General features: G+C 33.5%; 2 protein-coding genes and 1 long non-coding RNA gene across 3 annotated transcripts; 1 reads left to right on the top strand and 2 right to left on the bottom strand.

Annotated features, from left to right (window-relative positions):
* Positions 1-7,827: 7,827 nt before the first annotated feature.
* Positions 7,828-9,132, bottom strand: LOC145625397 (uncharacterized). Its single transcript, XM_081678448.1, has 2 exons — positions 8,566-9,132; positions 7,828-8,454 (listed from the first exon to the last, which is right to left on the bottom strand). The coding sequence occupies exons 1-2, from the start codon at positions 9,130-9,132 to the stop codon at positions 7,828-7,830; spliced, it is 1,194 nt and encodes a 397-aa protein (XP_081534574.1).
* A 416-nt stretch (positions 9,133-9,548) lies between these two features.
* LOC145625396 (uncharacterized) lies at positions 9,549-10,283 on the bottom strand. The gene has a single exon (XM_081678447.1). The coding sequence runs from the start codon at positions 10,281-10,283 to the stop codon at positions 9,549-9,551; it is 735 nt and encodes a 244-aa protein (XP_081534573.1).
* Positions 10,284-12,686: 2,403 nt separating this feature from the next.
* LOC145617244 (uncharacterized) lies at positions 12,687-13,430 on the top strand. The gene is made up of 2 exons (XR_014107689.1): positions 12,687-12,830; positions 13,261-13,430. It is a non-coding gene; the product is annotated as an uncharacterized LOC145617244 (long non-coding RNA).
* The last annotated feature ends 9,949 nt before the right edge of the window (positions 13,431-23,379 follow it).

The following is a 23,379-nucleotide window of genomic DNA, read 5'->3' as shown; positions in this document are numbered from 1 at the left end:
AGCTTGAATCCTTCTGGGAGCTTCATGTAAATGTCATTATCCAGTGGGCCGTATAAATAAGCTGTGACTACATCCATCAAACGTAAGTCAAGTCCTTCTCTTATTGCCAGATTAATAAAAAATCTAAAAGTAGTTGCATCCACCACAGGAGAATATGTCTCCTCATAATCAATACCAGGTCTTTGTGAGAATCCTTGTGCAACTAAGCGTGCCTTATATCTTACAACTTCACCCTTTTCATTTCTCTTTCGCACAAAAACCCATTTATATCCCACTGGTTTTACACCTTCAGGTGTACGGACTACAGGTCCGAATACTTCTCTTTTCCCAAGAGATTTTAATTCTGATTCAATTGCTTCTTTCCATTTTGGCCAATCATTTCTTTGTCTACATTCTTCAATGGATTTTGGTTCATGATCCTCATTATTATCCATAACATCTAATGCTATATTGCATGCAAAAACATCATTGACGTCGATTTGATTTCGGTTCCATGTAATTCCAGACATGATATAATTTGTTGAAATTTCTTCATTATCAGGTACCTGAATTTCTTCTTGTATCATGTCTAAATTCTCTTCTGGAGATCCTTCGGAAATTGTTTCTTCAATTTGACCATCATCAATCAATGCTCCTTTTCTTTTCCGAGGATTCTTATCTTTGGAACCTATTGGTCTTCCACGTTTCTGACGTGGTTTAGACTCATTAGAAAATTTATTTTGTCCTTCCGGGACATCTATTTTAAATGGAGCATTTACAGCTGGAATATGTGACTTGGTCACTCTTTTTGGGTCAGCAAACGAGTCTGGCAATTGATTTGCTAAACTTTGTAAATGAATTATCTTTTGAACTTCCAGTTCACATTGTTTAGTTCGAGGATCAAGATAAGATAACGATAATTCATTCCATTTAATTTCTTTTTCCAGCTCTCTCTTTTCTCCCCCTAATGTTGGGAAAAGTGACTCGTTAAAATGACAATCTGCAAAACGAGCCGTAAATAAATCCCCTGTTGTAGGCTCAAGATATTTAATTATTGACGGGGATTCAAACCCAACATATATTCCCATCCTCCTTTGAGGACCCATCTTAGAGCGTTGTGGTGGAGCTATTGGAACATAAACCGCACATCCAAAAATTCTTCACCATTCATAGCAAACTATTCATAGAAGTAAATCTTTTCTATTCATAGTTGTTTAACTTGATAAATTATTCATAGTTGTTTGGTATAAATAGATTCTATCAACATTCACACACAGTAAATGACATATATGCAAGAATAAGATAGTCATATAGCATATTCTATGACCTGACAAGTTAATGAATCATAATACTCGTATAATTGAAATTTAAATATTTCATGCTCACTCAAACTATTTACTAATATGCAAATAAAATAAAATTATAAGCAAAATAAATTCAAAAGTCAAAAGTAATAAAGTATCAAGAGGATTATACGTTGGCTATAATTAAGCAGATCATATCAAAAAGTATTTTTCTAATATCTTTTATATTATATACATATGATCAAAGACATACATACTACATCTAAGTTTTATGCATCAAATATCTCAACTATTATAAAAATATATTGATATGTCGTAACAAAGTATGTCGCAAACCGTAATACACAAAATAAAAGAACCATGGTAATAAATTAATAAATTAAAACAATAAACGAAACAATTAACCGTAATATATGGTAGTAAATCTCTACCCATGTGATACCAAATAATTAACAAATAAAAGATGTAATTTAGCACAACAAAACAAAAAAAAACCAAAATTTCATGATTGTAATCAACGCATGATAAAATAATGATAATTGTAACCAACTCATGCAATATTTATCCATGATAAAATAGTAGCAGATTGTAATCATACCAAATAAACTATTAGAATAAAATAGCTTAATCAATACAAAGTGAAGCTTACCTCAGTCAACGGAAAAAAAAAAATAATGTGTACGAAGTAGTGTATATTTCGTCAGTAACTCGGTTAATTGAGGTTGATGCAACAAGCCAACAATATGATCCTCCTTGTTATATTGTTTGATTAATGTTTTCTCCGATTACCGATAACTAAAGCAATGGTGTTGATAACGTATTATAAAATAAAGGGAAAAGGGAGAAGATTAGAGAGAGATGTAGATGGTAATTGTATTGTCTATCCTTTGATTTGTCCATGCTATATATATATACATAATGTAAGTATGTAACCTTCATGGAAATTAAGATTTATGTAGGTAATTACATATGGGGGTTACAATGGGTGGCATAATACTAGGGAGTTACAAATAATAATGAACATCCACATAGAATATATTTTGTAACACAAAAATTATTATTGGAGTCGCTTTAGCATCTGCTTATACACAATAATGACTACCATTAATAAACAAAACTTCCTAGTGGGCTCACTGACGGCCTTCTAAGGTCACAACAGAATTTCATTTTTGTAAGAAGGGTAAACTATAATCAATTTTTATTTATTTATTTATTTATTTTTTTTTTTTTTTTTTTTGAAAGATAAACTATAATCAATTATTTTCATTCAAATTTTGCAAAATGGAGGGCGGAAAAAGAGTTAGTAATTGTAGTCTTGTAGACGTAAGGCCAGGGTAGCTTAGGTACATTTCGCTAAAAAAGAAGCCTAAATTTGCGTCTCATTACTCACAATAATATTGACATTACATTTAGGCAGACGTAAGGCCAAGGTTATGTAGTTGTAGACGTCACATTTATGTAGTAGGTGGGAGTTTAAGCTATACACATTAATTTGCGTCTCATTACTCACAATAATGTTGACAATACACTTGACTAAGACGTGAATATCACTTATAAGGTAAAGTTTTGGGTGAGACGGATTCACCGTGAGTCCGACGTCACCCACGATCTCCCGCAGCCAGCCTACCTCGACCTTAATCCAAAAACTCACACCTCGACACGACGACACCAACTCACAAACACCCACCTTGGCCTTGACTAGGAATACCCACCCGACTTTGACCTCGGCCCTGACCGGAAACACCCACCCGACCCTGACCAGAAACACCCACCCAACCCTGACCTTGACCCTGACCAGAAACACCCACCCGACCCTGACCATAATCACTCACCTCGTCCCCCACTTCGACTTGACCCAGAAATGCGTGAATCTTGGTCGCCGAAAATCTAGCTATTTCAATTAAGGTGGGTGGTGGTTGCAGTTAAGGTAGGGTGATGGGGTGGTTGTTTCGATTCAAATGGTGCAAGGTTGAGGAGAGAGAAAATATTGTAGTCATGGTAAAGGAGAAAATAATGTCAGATATTAGATGTTTATTGTTTGGTATTTGATTGTTAATGTTTGGTATTAGATTAGTATTGTCAGGTATTAGATTAATATTAATTGGTTTAATATTTGTCAATATTTAGAAAATTTTAGTCAGAAATGAGATTATTTTTATCAGGAATATCATAAACAAAATAAAGATGTTAGTCAAGAATAAGATAATTTTTATCATCGGGTTTCTTAGACCCACGTCTTTTGTTGCTAAGCCTGGTCTCACGTGAGTCCGTTCTACGTAAAACCTTCTCCACTTATAATCGTACGTATCTTAACATTATGTCGTTTGTTTTGAGAGGTCTACACATTAATATTATTCCCTCCGTCCCCAAAACTTCGATCCTTTTGGCCTAATTTTAGTCCTAAAATAATCGACCCATTTGCATTAAAATACCCACCAATTTACAACAATATTGTGCAAAATTAGCTTCCCCATATAATTTTTTTAAAAAAAATTTATTTTTAATACTTTATCTCTCTACTTTTTTACAAATCCCATGTAAATTTATCTTTCCAATATGTTTTTATTTCTTTTTATTTAAGTTTCTTAATGACCGCAAAATCAACCCAAAAGGGTCGAAGTTTAGGGGATTGAGGGAGTACTATATTCTTTTCATGTTATTTTTAACTTTGAAATATTTTATATCTCACAATTAATACCCAAAATTGCAAATAATGTGAAACAGATAAAGTACAAAAATCTCCTCCATAAAAGCATGCACATTTCTACATAATCATCAACCAAAATCCCAAACCTCAGCACATACTTGTACTTCCTAATCTATCTATATAATTAAAGTAATTACCGCTGATATCATTACTTTCCACATGTCAACTTCTTAAACAAAATTTTCCCTCCAAAATGTTGGTAACATTATCTATTTTTTTCAAAAAAAAAAATATAAAAAATAAAAAAATTGGAATTAGTAAATTAATTGCACATTTCCTAAAACATTTTATGCTAAAATTGACTAATTACACAATTTTTCCATGGATTAAAATTAAAATTTAGTGGCCGGAATATTTCATTTTTCTAGAAACATTTTATCCCCTCCTACTTTATACATTTATAGTGTTGTTTTTGGTGTTTCCATTCCTTTTCTTAAAAAAAAATTAATGAAAGATAAACCAGTGAATTAATGCTAACATCTTATTAATAAGTTTTAAATTTTATTTAAATTATGAAGCATATAGTAAGGCTGATGTTCAATAATTTATTGGAATGGCGGCAACAAATAGGAAAGAAATTGGTTTCCCAATTTTCTTTGCACGTGCCATATGCCATTTGCCTAAAATTAAAACAAAAAAAATAAATAATTCTTTCTCTTCCTCATATTGCTTTACTTTCTCTCTCTTCCTCATTTTTCAATGGTATTTTCTGTGTCCTCTTCGGCGATCTTCCACCATTCTCCTCCCTTCCATGGGCGAATTCCTATTTTCAACTTTCTCCTTCACTTGCAAAATATGGCAGGGATGGAGCTAGTTTTGTACTACAATTATTCTGTTGCTAATGTAAATGCAATGGCAGGGATGCAACCCTCAACCAATGGATATGACGGGGAAGTCGGCGGACATTAGTGCGTTTTTGTAAAATATGGGTCACTTTTGTGAAAAAAGATACTTTTGTAAAAAAAAGAGGTTATTTTTTGTGAAAAATGGTCACTTTTGTGAAAATATGGGTCACTTTTGTAAAAAAAAAAAAAAAAAAAATGGTCTTCTTTGTAAGAAAAAAGGATCACTATTTCGCAAAATGTTCGATTTATAATAAAATTATTGTAAATTGAAGGCATTACAAAAGTAAAAATAAAGGTTAAATTAGATCTCTTGACCATGCATACATATGGATTAATATGAAATACTATAGAGTATAAACTCAATAATACATTATAATGATAAAAAATTTTAGTAATACAATTTCACAAACAAATTTTTAGCCAAAGTAGAGACAACAAATACTTTAATCTTTCTATTCTTTTTTCTTTTCCTTTTTTTCGTTTTGTTGAAAATCCTAAGCACCTTTTCATAAGATACAACTAGTTTTTGGGCCCGGGCGATGCCCCGGGTTATTATATGAAACTAACTGGTCATTAATATATACATTGTAATTTATGATTTTATTTTCTTGTAATTAAATTTGTTATTCATATTATCATTTGTTACATATTAATATTTTGTATTCAAAAGATTACATAAAGAATCACATAGCTTGGTGGTAAGAGTTCTTGAATTACAAGTTGCGAGTTCAAATCTTGTGGAGAACTTTTTATAATTATTATGAGTGCATGACATGTAATGAAAATCAATGGAAGAAAGAGCCACGTGGCGTTATGAGTACTTAAATGGATGATATGGCGTAGTGAGGGGAGTTTACGTGACACGTAGACGTTGTTAGAAATGTCTTTTAATATATTAGTATAGATGTTACCTTACCTTAAGAAATAGAGTAACAAAAAACCTAATAATTCCTCCAATTTTACCTCATCTGAATTATCTTTTGTGAGACAAACAATAGAGTGAAAAGATCAAAAAGATAGTTTTGAAAGTAATTAAGTTTTGTGTGGGGTAATAGTTTTGCTTTAATTAATTAATACGCCCAATATCTCTTTCTTAACTTTTAAGTTCAAAAAAGCATTTAAAATCACAACCCATTTTTGTTGGATCTCTATTTTAAAAAACATTTGGTGTGGTGATTGGCACATAGCGTATTTCATGCTTTATTTGTTACCATCAGCATTATTGATGTGTGTATAATCCATTTGTACACCCAGTATTTATTTGTGACACTGTTTTTGTGAGAGCTCATATCCTCATACAATATTAACAAATTGTTGCCTCACTTGGTAATTTTCCTACTTTAAATTCTAATAAAGGTTTGGAGTTCACATTTTACCAAGTGAGGTTGAAAAAAATCATGAGGGCTGAGGGTCAGGTTCAATGAGTTCCGGTCGGGTTTATTTTAAATATGAGTGATCATATTAAATTATTGTATCCATATAACTGGAAATTTGAATTTGATTTATTTCGGGTTTTAAATCGGGTGGATGGGGTCATCATTTGACTCCTCTACTCATACACATGACATGCATGCAGATGAGCCGTACATTGAATAATTCCTGACAACATAATGCTATGTTGGCCTAGGTTTACTTATTGTTAAATAATCGAAAGTAAATCAAGTATTAGATATAAATTTCAATGTTGACATTGATTCCTATTTCATACCACCATAGATGTCCAAAAAGAAGCTCAAAAAACACACAAAACAATTGTCGCCCCGAAGTGGAAAATTTGCAAATAATTATCCCAACTAGACCTGGCAATCCTAACCCGACCTAATTGACTCGACCCAAATGACTCGACCCGTAACCCGAAAGTTGATCTGAAATCATTGATCCGAAAATGACCCGAACCCGAACTAACCCGACCCGACCCGAAATAGAGTTGACCCGAACATGACTCGATGACCTGAAGTGACCCGACCCAAATTACCTAACCCGAAAACCGAAACCCGAACTTGACCCAACCCGAAACCCGAAGTGACCCGACCCGATTTTAGCCATATTGATTACCCGAATCGACCCGACCCGTAGTGACACGACCCGAATTGACTCGAATCTTAAGTGAATATGGTGAAATAGTGAATTACATAGTTTTGGGCTTCTTTATTTCCTAGGTAATAGGTACTCATATTTTTTTTTATTTTTTTTTACGATTTTACTTTATTTTTCCAACTATTTTTTTAAGTGAATTTATTTTGGTGACCCGACACAAACTTGACCCGAAATGACTCGATCCGAATTTGAACCGTTCCGAAATCGACCCGAAAATTGATCTTAAAAATTGACCCAACCCGAACTTGACCTGATCCGAACTTGACCCGACCCGAACTTGACCCGAAGTGCTGACTCGATTTTGACCCGAAACCCGAATCAACCTAACTCGACCAGAACATTTGCTGACCCGAACTTGACCCGACCTGAATTGACCCGACCTGTAACACCCCCGATTTACTAGCTAATAATAAACAATGAATAAAAGAAGAATAAACAACCTTTGAATAAAATTGCGGAAGCATACCCTTAAATCGGAGGTATCACCGCCACACTTAACAACTTTTCAAGTGCTAAGGCTTACAATATCCCAATAATACAACCAAATAAATCTAGGTGAGCTACTTATACAACTTTACAAACTCATTATACATACTAATCGAAACACTTGATCTCCTTTAGCTACGATCACCACTAGATCAACTTGTTATAATCTTGACTGCTCACCATTAAAGACAAATTCCAAAATAGATCGTCGCAGGGCCACCATAAGAAAAAGACATGGCCCAGTGGCGTAACCAGAAAAATTTCGAAGGGGTGGCCGACCTAAACGAAATCTAAAAAACATACCTCAACAAGTCATAAATGCATATGTAATTGGGTAAACAAAAAAATCAACATAAACCATTAAAATAAAAAGGTCTATAAAAATTTGAAGTATTAAAAAAAATACTAATCACTTAACACGAGCTCTCCTAGGTTTCATAGAATAAAAGTCATCTATAATTGACTTTATTTCAAATTTTACAGCAATCTCCTTCTCAATATACACTAGCAAGTAATCAGAAAGAAAGTCATCTTCCATCTTATTTCGAAGGCTAGTTTTCACAATTTTCATTGCCGAGAAAGCTCTTTCTGTTGTTGCTGTGCTAACCAGAAGGGTCAAAATAAGCCGAATCAATCTATCAACTAATGGATAAGTAACTGATTTCCTAGTCTCCACCAAACTTCTACACAAATCAGTAATGGTACTCAAATCCTTCATATCCGGGTGCTTAGGAACATCAGTATAAAATTGTTGAAGTTGATACTTCAAATGTGATTTTTCATACTCTGTAAAGTCCTCGGGATAGTATTTCTCTGCAAGGAGACAAATATTTTCCACATTAAAGTGTTTATATCCATCAATAGGACTCAAATATGCACTTAAAGTCAGCAGCTCTGTTGTTCGTTCACTAAAGCGACTATTTAGCTCTTGCAATTGTTGATCTACAGCTGCATTAAACACATCCACCCGATAATGATGCTCCACTGTTATGGTGTCTTTGTTGCGTCGAGATCGAATTATATTAGAATAAGCAACCTGCATATCCGGTATTTAAGTATCATGTTTAAGGCAGAATGATTGTACTTTTTGTAAAAGGGATTCCCAACCGTTATCTCTAAAATTTTGAATCAAGGATTTTGTACCAACAACTAAATGCATAGCATTTAAAATGTCTTGTGATTTATGCTGCAAAGCTCGACAAAGACCATCTGTATATCCCATAAGATCTTCCATAAGGTGTAAGACAAATACGAAATCAAATGATACCAACTTTTTTAGAGCAGAATTAGCATCCCCACGTTGAGAATATGATACTCGACGATCAATGGCTATTTTTTCAAGGACTAAGCGAGTAGCATTGTACATTTTTAATAGACTATAAATCGACTTATAATGAGAGCTCCATCTAGTATCCCAAGGACGTTGCAACGTGCCAATTTGATTCAATCCTTTCCCTGTTTCAACCTCCTCAATCTCAATTAAATTCTCCAATTCAGCTATTTGGCTAGCCTGTAACTCATCATGACGCTTAGAAGATGAGCTAACAGTGTTAACAATAAAAATTAAATCTTTAAAAAAATCATGAACCTCGGCTACTTCCCTTGCTGCAGCAATAAGAGCTAATTGTAGTTGATGTGCTAGACAATGTACATAATAAGCATAGCGACATTCTTCCATGAACAAAGCCTTTAAACCATTCCATTCTCCTCTCATATTACTAGCACCATCTTAGCCTTGCCCTCTAAGGTTTTGAATGCTCAACTCATGGTTAGATAAAACCACATAAATTTCTTCTTTAAGTGTCTTGGAGATTGTATCTTTGACATGTACTAGCTCAAAAAACCGCTCTCGTAAATAACCATATCTATCAACAACCTTAAAACAATAGCCATTTGTTCTCTTTTAGATATGTCTCGAAATTCATCAACAATAATACAATACTTTGAATCACCAATTTCCTCACGGATTTCTTTTTGCATTTTGTTAGCAAATACCTGTAGAATCTCTTTCTGAATTGCAGGAGATGTATATTTAGCATTTTGTGGGGCATTGTCCATCACAACATTACATACATCTTTATTATACGAAGCTAAGAGTTTTAACATCTCTAGAAAGTTTCCTTGATTTTTTTACTTTGCGCTTTCATCATGTCCTCTGAATGCACAATTTTGAAATGTAAGCCATCGCACCACTTCAATTGAAGTTTTTATTCTTAAACGATTATCTTCAATCATTTGTGGATTAGATTTTTCGAATGCCTGATCAATGTGACCTTTAGTTTTCTTTAAATTCTCCCAACATAAAGCTGAATATCCATGAGCTGAATTGGTATCTTTCCCCATATGAGATAACAAAGAACAATCTTTACCCCCAACCTTCTTCCAATTTCTGAATCCTTGAACTGTAAAAACATTTGATCCGGATTTTCCTAATGGGTCTTTTGAGAAAAGGAAACATGGAAAACAATAAGCTGCATCTGTTGTAGGAGAATACTCTAGCCAAGGAAATTTCTTAAACCAATTAAATTGGAATCGACGTGGGTGATCTATCGGACCCGAAGAAGGGTATTGAGATAAGTGAAATTGATAAGGCCCGTAATGCACGTATGCATTGACAATATCTTCCTGCTCCTTTGAAGGGTAACTATCAATTGATTTACGTAGAGCCGGATCACGCATCAAAATTGTATTTCCAATATTAAATGTAGGTTGAACTGTAGATGGATTTGTTGATTTTTCATTATGGGTCTCCGGATTTACATCAACATTTGTTTCGACAGTCACGTTAGGGGATGGGTCTTCAATGTTTAATTCGGAAGGAGGTTTAGCTTTCGAAAAATAAGAGTCGATTGTTTTCCTTTTCATATTTCAACCTAGAAAAATTAATATTATTTTGATCAATTTCATACTAAAATAATACTTAGTATAATTGAGTTATAATAGTTATTTATACAATCTAATTTTAATTACTTAAGTTTGATTATGTAAAACTAATACATGTATTTAAAAATAAAATAATAAAATTTCAACAATAAAACACACAAAAAAAAAAAAAAAAAAAAGGAATCCGAAAACGTACCTGAACCTGAATGAAGCACAAATCTGAAGAATTGAGAAATTAGAGAATAGGATGTATGTGTATTGTCCAATGGGTAAAAAGTTGTTTTAATAATTGTAAAAAATACCTACCATATATGCCTATATATATAGAGTAATAGAGAAAAGTACTTTCACTTATGATGTTTGATAGGAAAGTAATAAAATAATATTTAAGGAGTAAAAGATTCTTTCCTTTTTTTTGGTTGTGTGATTACACTAGCCGACTAATGTGGGTTTTTATTTTTATTTTTTATTTTTTATTTATTTTTTTATATAAATTTAGGCTCAGCATTAATATTTTTTTTGGGCCAAGGGGGTGGCCATGGCCCACCCAGGCCCCCCTAATTCCGCCCCTGACATGGCCGCAAACACAAGTAGCACAACAAAATAACACACACATGTCAACAAAAAGCTGAGTAATCACCACATATCAGACTACAAAGCATAATAGGATAATCAACATTACTAGCTCAATTAAATAATGTAGTTCAAAACTACATAACACACTGTACTCTGAAAAAATAACTTTTATCAACTCAACCTCGAATAATAATAATCCTTTACTCAACCCATAACCAATAGTGTGTCATGCTCTTTGTTCTATACCTAGCCTTGGACATGGGTAATTCGAATAAAACCAACAATTATAAAAACTTGAATACTCCCAATAACTAGAAAACACCTTGAACCAGACCACATACGGGCCAATTCTCACTATAGGGGACCATAAAAAAATAAATAATAAAGATTATACCTCATTCTTAACTCATGATCATTATCTCATTACCAACATGCCAAGGACTAAGGTATATAACACCGAGCCTGATCAAACCAAGAACAAAATAATAATTTTCAATCTTTTGATCTCATACTTGATCAAATAATAATTCACAATTTAATAATAATAACTCCACAATGGCATAAGTTCCCAAATAATATAACAATTCGATTCAAAAACATCTCAACTCTTGGGGAAAACAATACTAGCACCCAAAAATAATTAAATCGCAACCTCAAAATGATACTCTGCATTAACAACCCTAAAACCTCGATAAAACAATACTCCCTATAATTACAACATTAGAACCCTAGAATAAAATATAATCAATAATAAACAATAAAAGTAATACGATACTCATATCTAATCAAATCATATAATACCAACAATCAATCATATACATATTGATCACAAGAATTACAATTATAAAATTTACACATAATAATAATATAGAGTACAAATAATTAATCATATCACACATAATACTACAAAATATAATACAAACATCTCCAAAGTTCGTGTGATTACCTTGTAGATCAAACTACTTTATCGCACAACCAAACTTCGTGAACTAAATTAACAGTATTAGGAAAATAAGTGTTTGTTGGAAGAATATGGGCAAATAAAAGGAATAAAAAAGCATAATTGTAAGTCATGTATGAATAAGGCTACAAGATTTGGGTTTCATATATGAACTTTACGCACAATAACAGGGAACGACAACTATCTTTTTTTTTTTTAATAAAATAATAATGTAGGGTTAAAGGGTATAAATACTATCAAATAAGATAAGAAAATAAAATTTAAAGTATGCAACTCTAATTTTATAATTTGTAAAATTATAAAATATATGGGTATTACACGACTCGTAGAAAAATATATGGGTATTACATGACTAGTAGAAAAATGCAAAAAGGCATCGCTCAATGGCCACCGGTTTTCGAAAACCGGTGGGAAAAAGTAAGGGGAAAATGGGCAGGATTTTGAGGGATTAGTATTGCCACCGGTTCAAACTGAACCGGTGGGGAAAATATTAAACCCACCGGTTCGAAACCGGTGGCTTAGTTTTTTAAAAAAAAACGCCCCCCTTTATAAACCCCTAACCCTAACACTCTCCTCTCACTCATCCTCTCTCCTTCACTTTCCCCTCTCCTCCTTCTCTCTCCTGTCTCTTTCTCTCTCTCCTCTCCTCTCCTCTCTCCTGCGATCCTCTTCTCCTCCTTTCACCTATCTCTTTCTCTCTCCTTTCCTTCTCTATCTCTCCTGCGAACTCACTCCCCTCTCTCCTTCTCTCTCGTTGCCTCCTCTTCTTTCCCCTCAACGGCCACCAACCACCACCGCCACCAACCACCGCCGAAGACCTTCATCAACAACATCCCTGTTTTCTCACGCATTTGTGGTGATGGTTTTAGGCAAATTAATGGTTTTCAAGGTCAAATTCCACCATGAAACTGCTAGATCGAGCGTTTTTATGGCCGAATTTGACCTTATTAAACCAAGTTCGAGGGAATTTCGAAGCTTTTTTTACTTTTAAGGTTCGTTTTAATATTTTTGCTTTTGATTTTTTTATTAAATTTTTGGATGGTGTTAGGTTGGTGGGTTTGATTGTCAGTTCGGTGGTGGTGATCTTACGTGTTGAGGGTTTTAGGTGGGTGGGTTGGAGGAGTGTGGGTTCGGTCAAGGTTGGTTGTTTAGGTGGGTAGATCTGGGTTTGAATGGGTTTGGTTGGGGTACGGTCAGGGTTGGTGGTTTTAGGTGGGAGGTTTGTGGGAGGTGGGTGGTTTTAGGTGGTAAAGTTGTGGGTTGTGGGTGTTGGGTTGTGGGTCGTGGGTGGTAGGTTGTGGGTCGTGGGTTATGGGTTTAATTTCTGGGTTAAGTGTTCTTTTTTTTTTTTTTTTTTTTAATTTTCTTTGCAGTTTCTTATGTGATTTTATTAATTTTAATTTGGTATATTTATTCATGCAGGTATTAGTTTATGATTGTGAAGATTGAAGATGTTGATTTTTTATTTTGATGTTGTAATTTTCTTTTTTTGATTTTGTAATTTTTTTCTTTTTATTTTTATGTTGTAATTTTTGTTCTTTTGCATGTAATAATATATTTCAAGTGATTATAATATATTTCTGGGTTCAATATATTTTGGCAGATTTTTTTTGCGGATTTTGATTTTTAATTGTGTTTAAATTTTTTGTTATTTTTTGCAGATCTATTGCAGATTCAAGGTTAATTCAAAGAGTTTTTTTTAAAAAAAAAAAAATTGTAAATTGACTATTTATTCATTGATACATGTAATTTATGTATATTATGATTATTTCTCAATTTCTAGGGGAAAAAAATGTTTATTATGATTATATGTAATTGTCTCTTGATTTTTAAGTGAAAAAATTGAAGGAAAAAACAAATTTGTTTTTTTGGGCATTATTGCCACCGGTTCCACCGACAAACCGGTGGCAATACTTATTAATACCAAAAAAAATAAAATGTTAGAAGTGTTATTGCCACCGGTTAACCGGTGGCAATAAGTCTTTTTGCCACCGGTTTTGAACCGGTGGCCTTGCTTCGGTTTATTGCCACCCCCCAAATGACCATCGGTTCAAAACCGGTGGCCTTGGGGGGTTTTGAACCGGTGGTCAATTCATATTTTCGCCTAATTACAATTATAAAATTTACACATAATAATAATACATAGTACAAATAATTAATCATATCACACATAATACTACAAAATATAATACAAACATCTCCAAAGTTCGTATGATTACCTTATAGATCAAACTACTTTATCGCACAACCAAACTTCGTGAACTAAATTAACAATATTAGGAAAATAAGTGTTTGTTGGAAGAATATGGGCAAATAAAAGGAATCAAAAAGCATAATTGTAAGTCATATATGAATAAGGCTACAAGATTTGGGTTTCATATATGAACTTTACGCACAATAACAGGGAATGACAACTATCTTTTTTTTTTAATAAAATAATAATGTAGGGTTAAAGGGTATAAATACTATCAAATAAGATAAGAAAATAAAATTTAAAGTATGCAACTCTAATTTTATAATTTGTAAAATCATAAAATATATGGGTATTACACGACTCGTACCCGACCTGAATGACCTGTTTGCCAGGTCTAATCCCAACTTTGCTCCATTTTCTTTTAATAATCCCAACTTCGGATTATTCTGGAATAATCCCAACTTTGGGGGTTGTTTATTTTCTTTAATCTCAAACCAGTCAACAAAAGTCAATGTCTTATTATATAAGGTAACTTGACATGTGTCAAATCCTGATTGGTCCAAAAAATAAAAAAAATAAATAAATTATTTCAAAATTAAAAAAAAAAATCTCAGCTCCTCCCATTTCCCCCAAATGACCACTCGCCCATCCCAACCCCCTCCCTTGTCGGCCTAACGCCCCTCCCCCCTTGGCGTCGCTCCTCCCCATTCCCTCTAAACCACTATTCTACCTCCCCGAAACCCTCCTATTCCCCACGCAAACACAAAGTAAACCGCCACCACCATCACCATACTACAACAACATCACCAAAGTCGAACATCACCAACAACTACTCCATCTCTTCCTTACCGTCAAAAACACAACAACAGCCCCCAAAAGTCCCAACTTTAGCCCAGATAAGAATAATCCAAAGAAATTTTAAAAATTTTTAAAAAACCAATGTCGATGTTTTGAGGGAGCAGAAGGGGGTTGCGGGAATTGGGGGAGTTGGTTCAACGGGTGAAGGGGGAGGGGAGGCTGGCCAGGGGGAGGAGGGGAATGAGTTTTCCGGTGCGGGAGATGATTAGGGTGGCTAGGGTTTCGGTGGGGGTGGGGCTGGGGTGGTCAGGGAAGGGGTGGAGCTGGTTGGGATGGGATGGGTTTCTGATTTGTTTTTTTTATTTTTTTTTAATTTTTTGGCTAATTGGCTCTTGACACGTGGCATTTATATAAAAAAAAGAAACAAAAGAAATTAACCTCTTCAACATACATGTAATCGATAATTAGGATTGAAGAAATTAAACAACCCCCAAAGTTGGGATTATTCCAGAATAATTCAAAGTTGGGATTATTAAAAGAAAATAGAGAAGAGTTGGGATTATTATTTATAAATTTTCCCCCCTAAATACCCATATGCAAACACGCGTGAGTAATCGGGTTGTGGCATTGCACATTTGTCGCTTGACGACTGCCGCAAATGGCTGCGAGTGCAGCTCGAACTGCGGATGTAACATATACTTCCTAGGTAGCTCGGTTTTCTTTGATTTGCATTATTAAAATTATCATTCCAACGGCAAACACCCATGAGAGTATGTTGGTCGAGTTTTCATCCACATTAGATCGAAAAAATATTATCATTACAATATGTTGAAGTGTAATATTCCCAAATAACACATTTAAGTATACTACATGCATTGATAAATGAAGAGAAAGAGAATTAAACACTTTAAAGGGGATACTGCTACTCATATTTCTTTTTTTGAACAAAATACTACAGTACTACTCGTTTTGTATGTCATTCTGAGTATGGTTTTTAGTTGGAATCTCCTTGAACTTGAGAAGTGGCTGGACTAGCTTATCTATGTGGGGGATTTTGAAAACGCGCTTATAGCACAACCTTCTCAAATGTCCCACATTCATAAAAGAAGAGAGAGTTTAACATTTTACTTTGTAAAAGACAAAGAGGCTACTTATACTATTTGAATGTGATGATAAAATTGCAATTATATCAAATTTCTAGCGTTTCATATACAATGCAAATCAATTTTTAAATGGTGCGTTTTGTTTGCGATTGGGCATACCATGTGGTCACTTATAAAAGAACAAAGTAATTCCTATAACACTGACTGAGTAACCCCTATAACACTAGGAAGTAACTCATATAACAACAACTGAGTAACCTTTTTAACACTAATAAAGTAGCCTCCATGATGGTTGTTAAGCCCAAGAGAAAATGCACATGTGAGTGTAAGTGTTGTCCCACATTAATCAAGTGTACAAGTGAGAGTTTGTATTGGGGTGTGTATATACTACATTGAAGAGAGTAGAAAGTTGTGTCCACTTTATAAGGCTAAATAATTACTCACCTCATTGTCATATGATTTTGAGGTGGAACCTCCTTGGACTTGTATAGTGGATACTCGTGACGAGTGTAGCCCTGACCTATTTATCAAAAACTTGATAATTTTAAAAAAGGGACAGAGGGAGCGAGGAAGTAGCATATAGAAATTGTTCTATATAAAGAACTCTTTCACATAAAGATGAACCATAAGCCCATTTAAACTCTCTCACCAAACCTTACAAAGAACTAAAATTTCTTAGCAAAAAATGACATACTTGGTTATCTTTTCTTTGCTCATTTCCTTGTTTATTTTTTGCTACTTTTTCTGCAACAAAAATGGTATCCCAACTAATTGACCTCTTGTTGGGATGCTTCCTACACTATTCCAAAATTTTTGCAGAATCAATGAATTTTTCATTGAAATTATGGAGAAATCATCTGAGCTAACGTTTCTATTTAAGGGCCCTTGGTTCAGCAACATGAACGTTATAGTTACCGTTGATCCTTCCAACGTTCACCACGTGCTTAGCAAGAGCTTTGGAAACTATGTTAAAGGCTCTAAATTTAAGAAAATTTTCTAATTTCTTGGAGATGGGATCTTTAGCTCGGATTTTAGTTTATGGCAGTACCATCGAAGATTGGCTCATTCTTTCTTTGGCCATGCCAAATTTAATTCAATATTTATGATGAAAATTTGGGAAGAGATGGAGAGTAGTCTCATCCCATTGCTCAATAATGTCTCTAAGCATGGTGTTGAAATCGACTTGCCAGATATGTTTAAAAGGTTTGCTTATGATAATGTATGTAACATTTTCTTGGACTATGACCCTAAATTTCTCTCACTCAATTTGGCACCTATTCCACTCTTGCAAGCAATAATTGATGTAGAAGTGTAGAACAGGTGATTTTTTGGCTTCATGTTATGCCAACATCTATGTGGAAATTTATAAGATGGTTGGATGTAGGAGAAGAGAAATACCAAAAAGATTGCCAGATTATTAACGATTTCACTAACAAGATGATAGCTATGAAGAGAGTCGAAAGGAAACTCGATAATCCTAAAGAAGAAAATGAGGTAATATTCGACGACTTATTGACAATTTATATGAATGAGGTAGAAAATCACACAGCTCCAATAAATAGTAGTAATGGTAATGAGTTTTTAAAGGATGCATTTTTAATTTTTTTCATAGCAAGAGGCGATACAACTAGTGTTGCTTTATCTTGGTTATTTTACCTTCTTACCAGGCCAAAAACCCCCTTATCACCAATTTGATACCTGATGAATCATATTTATATAGAGTTTATAGGCACGTTTATGCTAGTTTTATAGTTGTTTTTTTAGTCTTTTGTCGCTTTTTAGGTCGCAATTGCATAAGTTGTCCTTTATGTGCTCTATTGCGCTTTGTCTGTTTTTTTCTTAATGTTTCAGGTAGTTTCTATAACTATTTGGACGCTTTCGAAGTGGTTTTGGAAGAATCGGACAATGAAAGGATGAAAAGTCGATGAATCGAGATCGCTCAATGAAGGATATGTGTTTGTGGAAACTTAGGTTGAGATTTATAGGAATGAGTAATGAATATAGCATCCAAAAGGGTCATTATGCACTTTTTGGAAACGAATTTGAGTTAGAAACGAAGAAAAACGATATTTTACAAAGTGGTAAAACTAACCTTTGTCCACTCTTTTGATCATAACTTGAGCTATACAGATTGAATTGAAGTGATTCAAGTTGGGTTGAAAACTAGACTTGAAGATCTTTCCAATGATAGGTTGCACACCTCCATAAAATTCATATATCATGAGTTACAGCCATTCAAAGTTGGTCCTGAAAATCTGCCAGCAGTCCAGCGACCAGCCATCGGGCGATGACCTTGCGACGCACACCAGCCTTCGAAACTGATCAGGCCGCTGGAAAACCATCGGGCGATGGTCGAGCTTCATCTTCATCACAGCCCTCGACCAGAGACCACCCATCGGGCGATGGGTTGTGCGCCCATGACACCTAGGCAACCTACATCAACTATGACTCTTTTAATCGGTGACCAATCATAATAGGACTTATGTAGTTGCTATTTTTCTGATTTTATTTTATTTATTTATCTTTAGATTAGTTTTAGGATAATATAAATACTCAAGGGATATTATTTTTTCCTTATGCCTTTTTATACTTTTTATTTTACGTTCGTTGTAGTTTTCTCTCTAGCCCTAGTTTTTCATGGACTACTCTATGGATTCCTCCATGGATTTGTCCTTGAGTTTGATATATTAATTTATCGAGGTAATTTTATTTCTTTATTTTAATTATGCTTTCTTTATTAGATTTAGCTTTAACTATTTATTTCATGTTTGAGTAGTTTTATTTCTAGGGTTTGGGAATCCATGTTTATATTATGAATCTTGTTAGGTGTTTTTAATATTTTGATTATTGATTTCTCTAATTGATAGTGTTTTATTATTAATCTTGCAACCTGATCAGTTGTTTGATTAATTATTGTAATAAAGTTTGAATCGAAAGATCTTACTTTTAGAGGCTTACCTACAATTAGCAATTCTGATTATGTTAGCGATCGAACTACGTATGTTGAATTGAGAGCGTTAAGACCCGATCGTAGGCTTGGCAATTGCTCTAGATAATTGATTGATTGAATTATTATTGATATTTGATAGATTTAGAACTATAAACATAGTGAACCATAACCCTAGGTCTTTTTATTAATTGTTTTATTCCTATTTTAATTTAAACTATTTTTTTAATCCGAATTTCGTGACTTGTTTAGTTTCTCCAATTTCTTAGAGGTTAGATTGAATACCATCTCCCTGTGGGTTCGACCCTACTTACCCTACTACATTATTAGGAGGTTTTGTTAGGATTTTATTTTTTACAGGTGTACGACAACCTATCAATACCTGAAGATGAGACAGAATAAAGAAAGTCAACTAGACCTAGACAAGAACCTAGTTGGATGTCTGATTATGACTGAAAAATGTTAAACATCACTTCTAAGAAGGCAAATTTATCACGTTGGTGTAATTTGGTATGCTATACTAGCATTCCTCCTTCTAATAAAGCTTTGGCAACTATTGCTTCCAATATAAAAGAGCCTACTACTTACAAAGAAGCTGCAAAATATTCAGAATGGGTTGATGCCATGGGAAAATAGTTAGAAGCTCTTGAAAAGAATCATACATGAGAGATAGTAGATCTACCTAAAGGAAAGAAGCGCATATGATGTAAATGGGTGTTCAAAATTAAGCTCAGAGTTGATGGAACCATAGAGAGATTCAAAGCCAGGCTTGTTGCATAAGGCTATACAAAGAAGTTTGGGATTGACTATATATGAAGAAACATTCTCACCAGTGATCAAAATGACTACAATTAGATATGTGATTGCTCTGGCTGCAAGCAAAGGAAGGAATATGTATCAGCTAGATGTTAACAATGCTTTTTTTGCATGGGAATCTACATGAAGATATATACATGACCTTGTCTGAAAGGCTGCAAGGTTATTCGGGAAAAGTTTGCAAGCTCAAAAAGTCCTTATTTGGACTTAAGCAAGCCTCTAGGCAATGGTTTGCTACAATGCTTATTGAACTGAAGCGCAAAGGTTTTACTCTAAGTCATAGTGATGCATCTTTGTTCATAAAGAAGAATATTGGGAAGATTACTATTGCAGCCAAATATGTGGATGATATCATCCTAACTAGTGATGATATTACAATAATTTCTGAACTGAAGCAGCATCTTGACAGAGTGTTCAACATCAAAGACCTAGGAAAACTAAGTTTTTTCCTTGGTATAGAAGTAAGCTACCTTGATCAGGGCGTTGTTCTGACTCAAAAGAAGTTCACTCAAGAACTCTTATTAGAGTGTAATTTTTCTTTGGAAAAGAATGTTGTTACTCATCTACCTTAGAATATGAAGCTGTCAGCAACAGAAGGAGAATTACTTCATGATGCTACTCTATACAGGAAATTAGTAGGGAAGCTGAACTTTCTGACTAATGCTAAACCAGATCTTTCCTATACAATGCAAACTTTAAGCCAATTCATGCAAAATCCGAGGTAATCTAATATGGAAGCATTGTAACACACTTTAAGATATGTTGCTCACTCTGCAGGGCAAGGTATTCTACAAAAAGGTTCAGATGCTCTAACTTTACAGGATTTCAGTGACTCTGATTAGGGTTCATACTTGGACTCAAGAAGGAGTGTCACTGGTTATGTGTTACAGTTTGGATCTTCACCTATAAGATGGAAATCGAAGAAACAACCAATTGTCTCCATGTCTTCATCTGAATTAGAGTATAGAGCAATGGCTTTTGCTACAGCTAAAGTAACATGGGCTGTCAGACATCTCAAGGAACTTGGTGTCTCAGATCTTCTCCCTGTGACACTACATTGTGATAACCAATCTGCTATATACATAGCAAAGAATCCAGTCTTTCATGAACGGACAAAACACATTGACATTGACTGTCATTTAACAAAAGAAAAGTCCTGGAAGACCTGATTCTACTCACCTGTCTGCCAACAAAGTCTCAGTTAGCAGATGTTCTTACTAAAATTCTTCGCTCTGCTCAGTTCTCAGAGTTACTGTCCAAGCTAGGACTGTTCAACCCACAGTCTAGCTTGCGAAGGATTATGAGAAAAGCCTGGATAAGGCCCAAGCCCAAAACAGAGAAAGATCTTAGTCCAAGTCAATATTGACAAGTCAGAATTAGTTAGTTAGACAGTTGTAACAAACTTGTTTTAATTATTTTTCTTTTTCTTTTTATTAGCTGAAATTAGTTGGCTATAAATACTGAAGCTAGCTGTGATAAAAAACAACAATTGATTTTCGCTCAATATTCTTCTGGAATTCTCTCTTCTCTCTTAATAAAATTTCTCCAGTTTCTTCTTCTTCTTCGATGTTTTCAATTGCATTTCTCAAGTTTTGACAAAGTGGCATTGTTAGAATTGATTTTTATCATACCTTGCGGGAAAAAATAAAATAGATTTGAAATTAAAAGTGTTGGTCCCTTAAAAAAAGGCATTGGTAAATGGGTGTTCATATATATATATATATATATATATATATATATATATATATATATATATATCACTACTACAAAATTGGCCAAAGAGACCCAATATATAAGACCTGTCATCTACATAAGCGGACTCTTTGATCCAAGAGACCGTTTATTATTAATAACGGGTCTCTAACTTTATTGGTTGGAGTGGTAAATTTATTCGAGAGACCGGTTATTTAAGACAACGGGTCTCTTGTGTTTTTTTTGAGAAAAAATTATTTATCAAAAATAAACCAGAGACCGCCTTTTGCGAAAACCGGTCTCTTGTTTTTGATAGATAGACCTGTTAACATTAAAAACCGGTCTCTTGGTTTTTGAGGTTCCACGCACGTCCCCACTCACTTTTTCTCTTTAACTTCTCTCTCCTCTTCATTCCCTACCTTAGTTACCGCCGCTCATTTCCTTTCTCTTCTTCTCTCATCTCTTTCTCTCTCCTCCTTCAAACCCTAACTATTTCCTTCCTTCAAGCCAAATAGCTAGCAACTGTTCAATTCGAGCAACCATTAACGAAGAAAAGAAAGAGAGCAAAATTATGGAAATTAATTAAGCTCTTCGATTCTCGACGGTGAGAATTCTTCAATCCCCCTTTTCAATTTTTTTTTTTTATTTTGCTCTTATATGTGGCGCAAAAAATAGGGGTTTTTTCCCCTTCATTTTCTTTCTAGTTATCTATGATTTTATTTGAGTAGATCTTTGTGTTCTAGTCATCTGATGTTCATTTTTATCATTTTTTCTTAATTAAAAATCTGAATTTCTTTTAAACTTTGCTTTTTTTGTCCGATTTTTCGTTTAGCCATGGTAATTGATTATAGTTTGTTTATTTTGCATGTTAATGTTTTTGTTTCAAAACCAATTTTCGCCATTTTTTATGAGATTTATGAGATTTGAACATGATGTGTTTTTCGGTTTCGTTTTGGGGGTTTTTTCAATGGATGTATTAGCTTTATTCCCTTTTTCTTTTACGTTTTTTTAAACAGTTTTCCCCCTTAGATCTTCGGTAGTATTAGATCTAGTTTAGTTGATTTTTCATTTATTTTTTTTTATATATGTTATTGTTCGTTTCGTTCTTCTTTTATATTAGCCAGATGTGATATGTTGATGAATTTATTTTATTTTTATTTTCAATATCATTTTTTAGTTCTTCAGATTTTAGTTCTAGAAATTTTTTTCGTCTTTAAAATTTATCTTTTTAGTTTATCCAGTCAATTCACTCTTTAGCTCGTTTTTTAAATTGGTTAAAATTATTTTTATGAAATTTCATTTTTATTTTTTCTTTTTGTGTGTTTAATCGCCATTTAACCAAAATTTTGTTTTACATCTTGTATTTCATCAGTTATGAATTTTTCTTTTCAATTTTTAGATCTTTGTTTTGTTTCATATGTTTTTTTTTTTATTTTTTTTTTTACTTTTTTGGTTAGGTTTCCGTATTAATCTTTGTTTTGATTTTTTTTTTTGAAAACAATGTTTTTTTTTTTTTTTTTAATTATGCTGGTTTAATTTTTCTGATTTATTTTATTAGATACTAATTTTTGTCCGATTTTACTTTGTGTATGTTTGTGGTTACAGGTAAAAGATTTCTTAAAGTTATCATCTAGAAGATCTTTGGAACTGGAAGTTATCATTTACAACGTTTTGTTTTTTTATTTTATTTTTGTGTATTGGATTTTCAATTACTGTATATTTGTATCATGTTTGTAATCTTTGAGGTATATGACATTCAAGAATTATTTTGTACTCTATATTTAATAATGTAAAAAAATTAAATGAGTTATATTGATGAATTGTGATTATAAATTTATAATTTTAAAATTCGTATCAAATAAGCAATATTTTTTATTTATTTTAACTGATATTGGAGAGACCTGTTAAGTTTAAAAACCGGTCTCAAATTTCTTAAAAAAGAGACTGCTTATCTTCCACAGGCGGTCTCAGTTTTTCACAAAAAAGAGACT

This window comes from Chenopodium album, chromosome 3, assembly GCF_948465745.1.
Source record: "Chenopodium album chromosome 3, dcCheAlbu1.1, whole genome shotgun sequence".
Taxonomy (NCBI): Eukaryota; Viridiplantae; Streptophyta; class Magnoliopsida; order Caryophyllales; family Amaranthaceae; genus Chenopodium; species Chenopodium album.
This window is presented reverse-complemented; position numbering and strand designations above follow the sequence as displayed.

Bases quoted from the DNA above. Each gene is read 5' to 3' on its own strand.
- LOC145625397 (XM_081678448.1), bottom strand. From the start codon at position 9,132: ATGAGAGGAGAATGGAATGGTTTAAAGGCTTTGTTCATGGAAGAATGT. The intron at 8,455-8,565 runs GTTGGTACAAAA...CCGGATATGCAG, and splicing joins TAAATGCTATGCATTTAGTT to GTTGCTTATTCTAATATAAT.
- LOC145625396 (XM_081678447.1), bottom strand. From the start codon at position 10,283: ATGAAAAGGAAAACAATCGACTCTTATTTTTCGAAAGCTAAACCTCCT.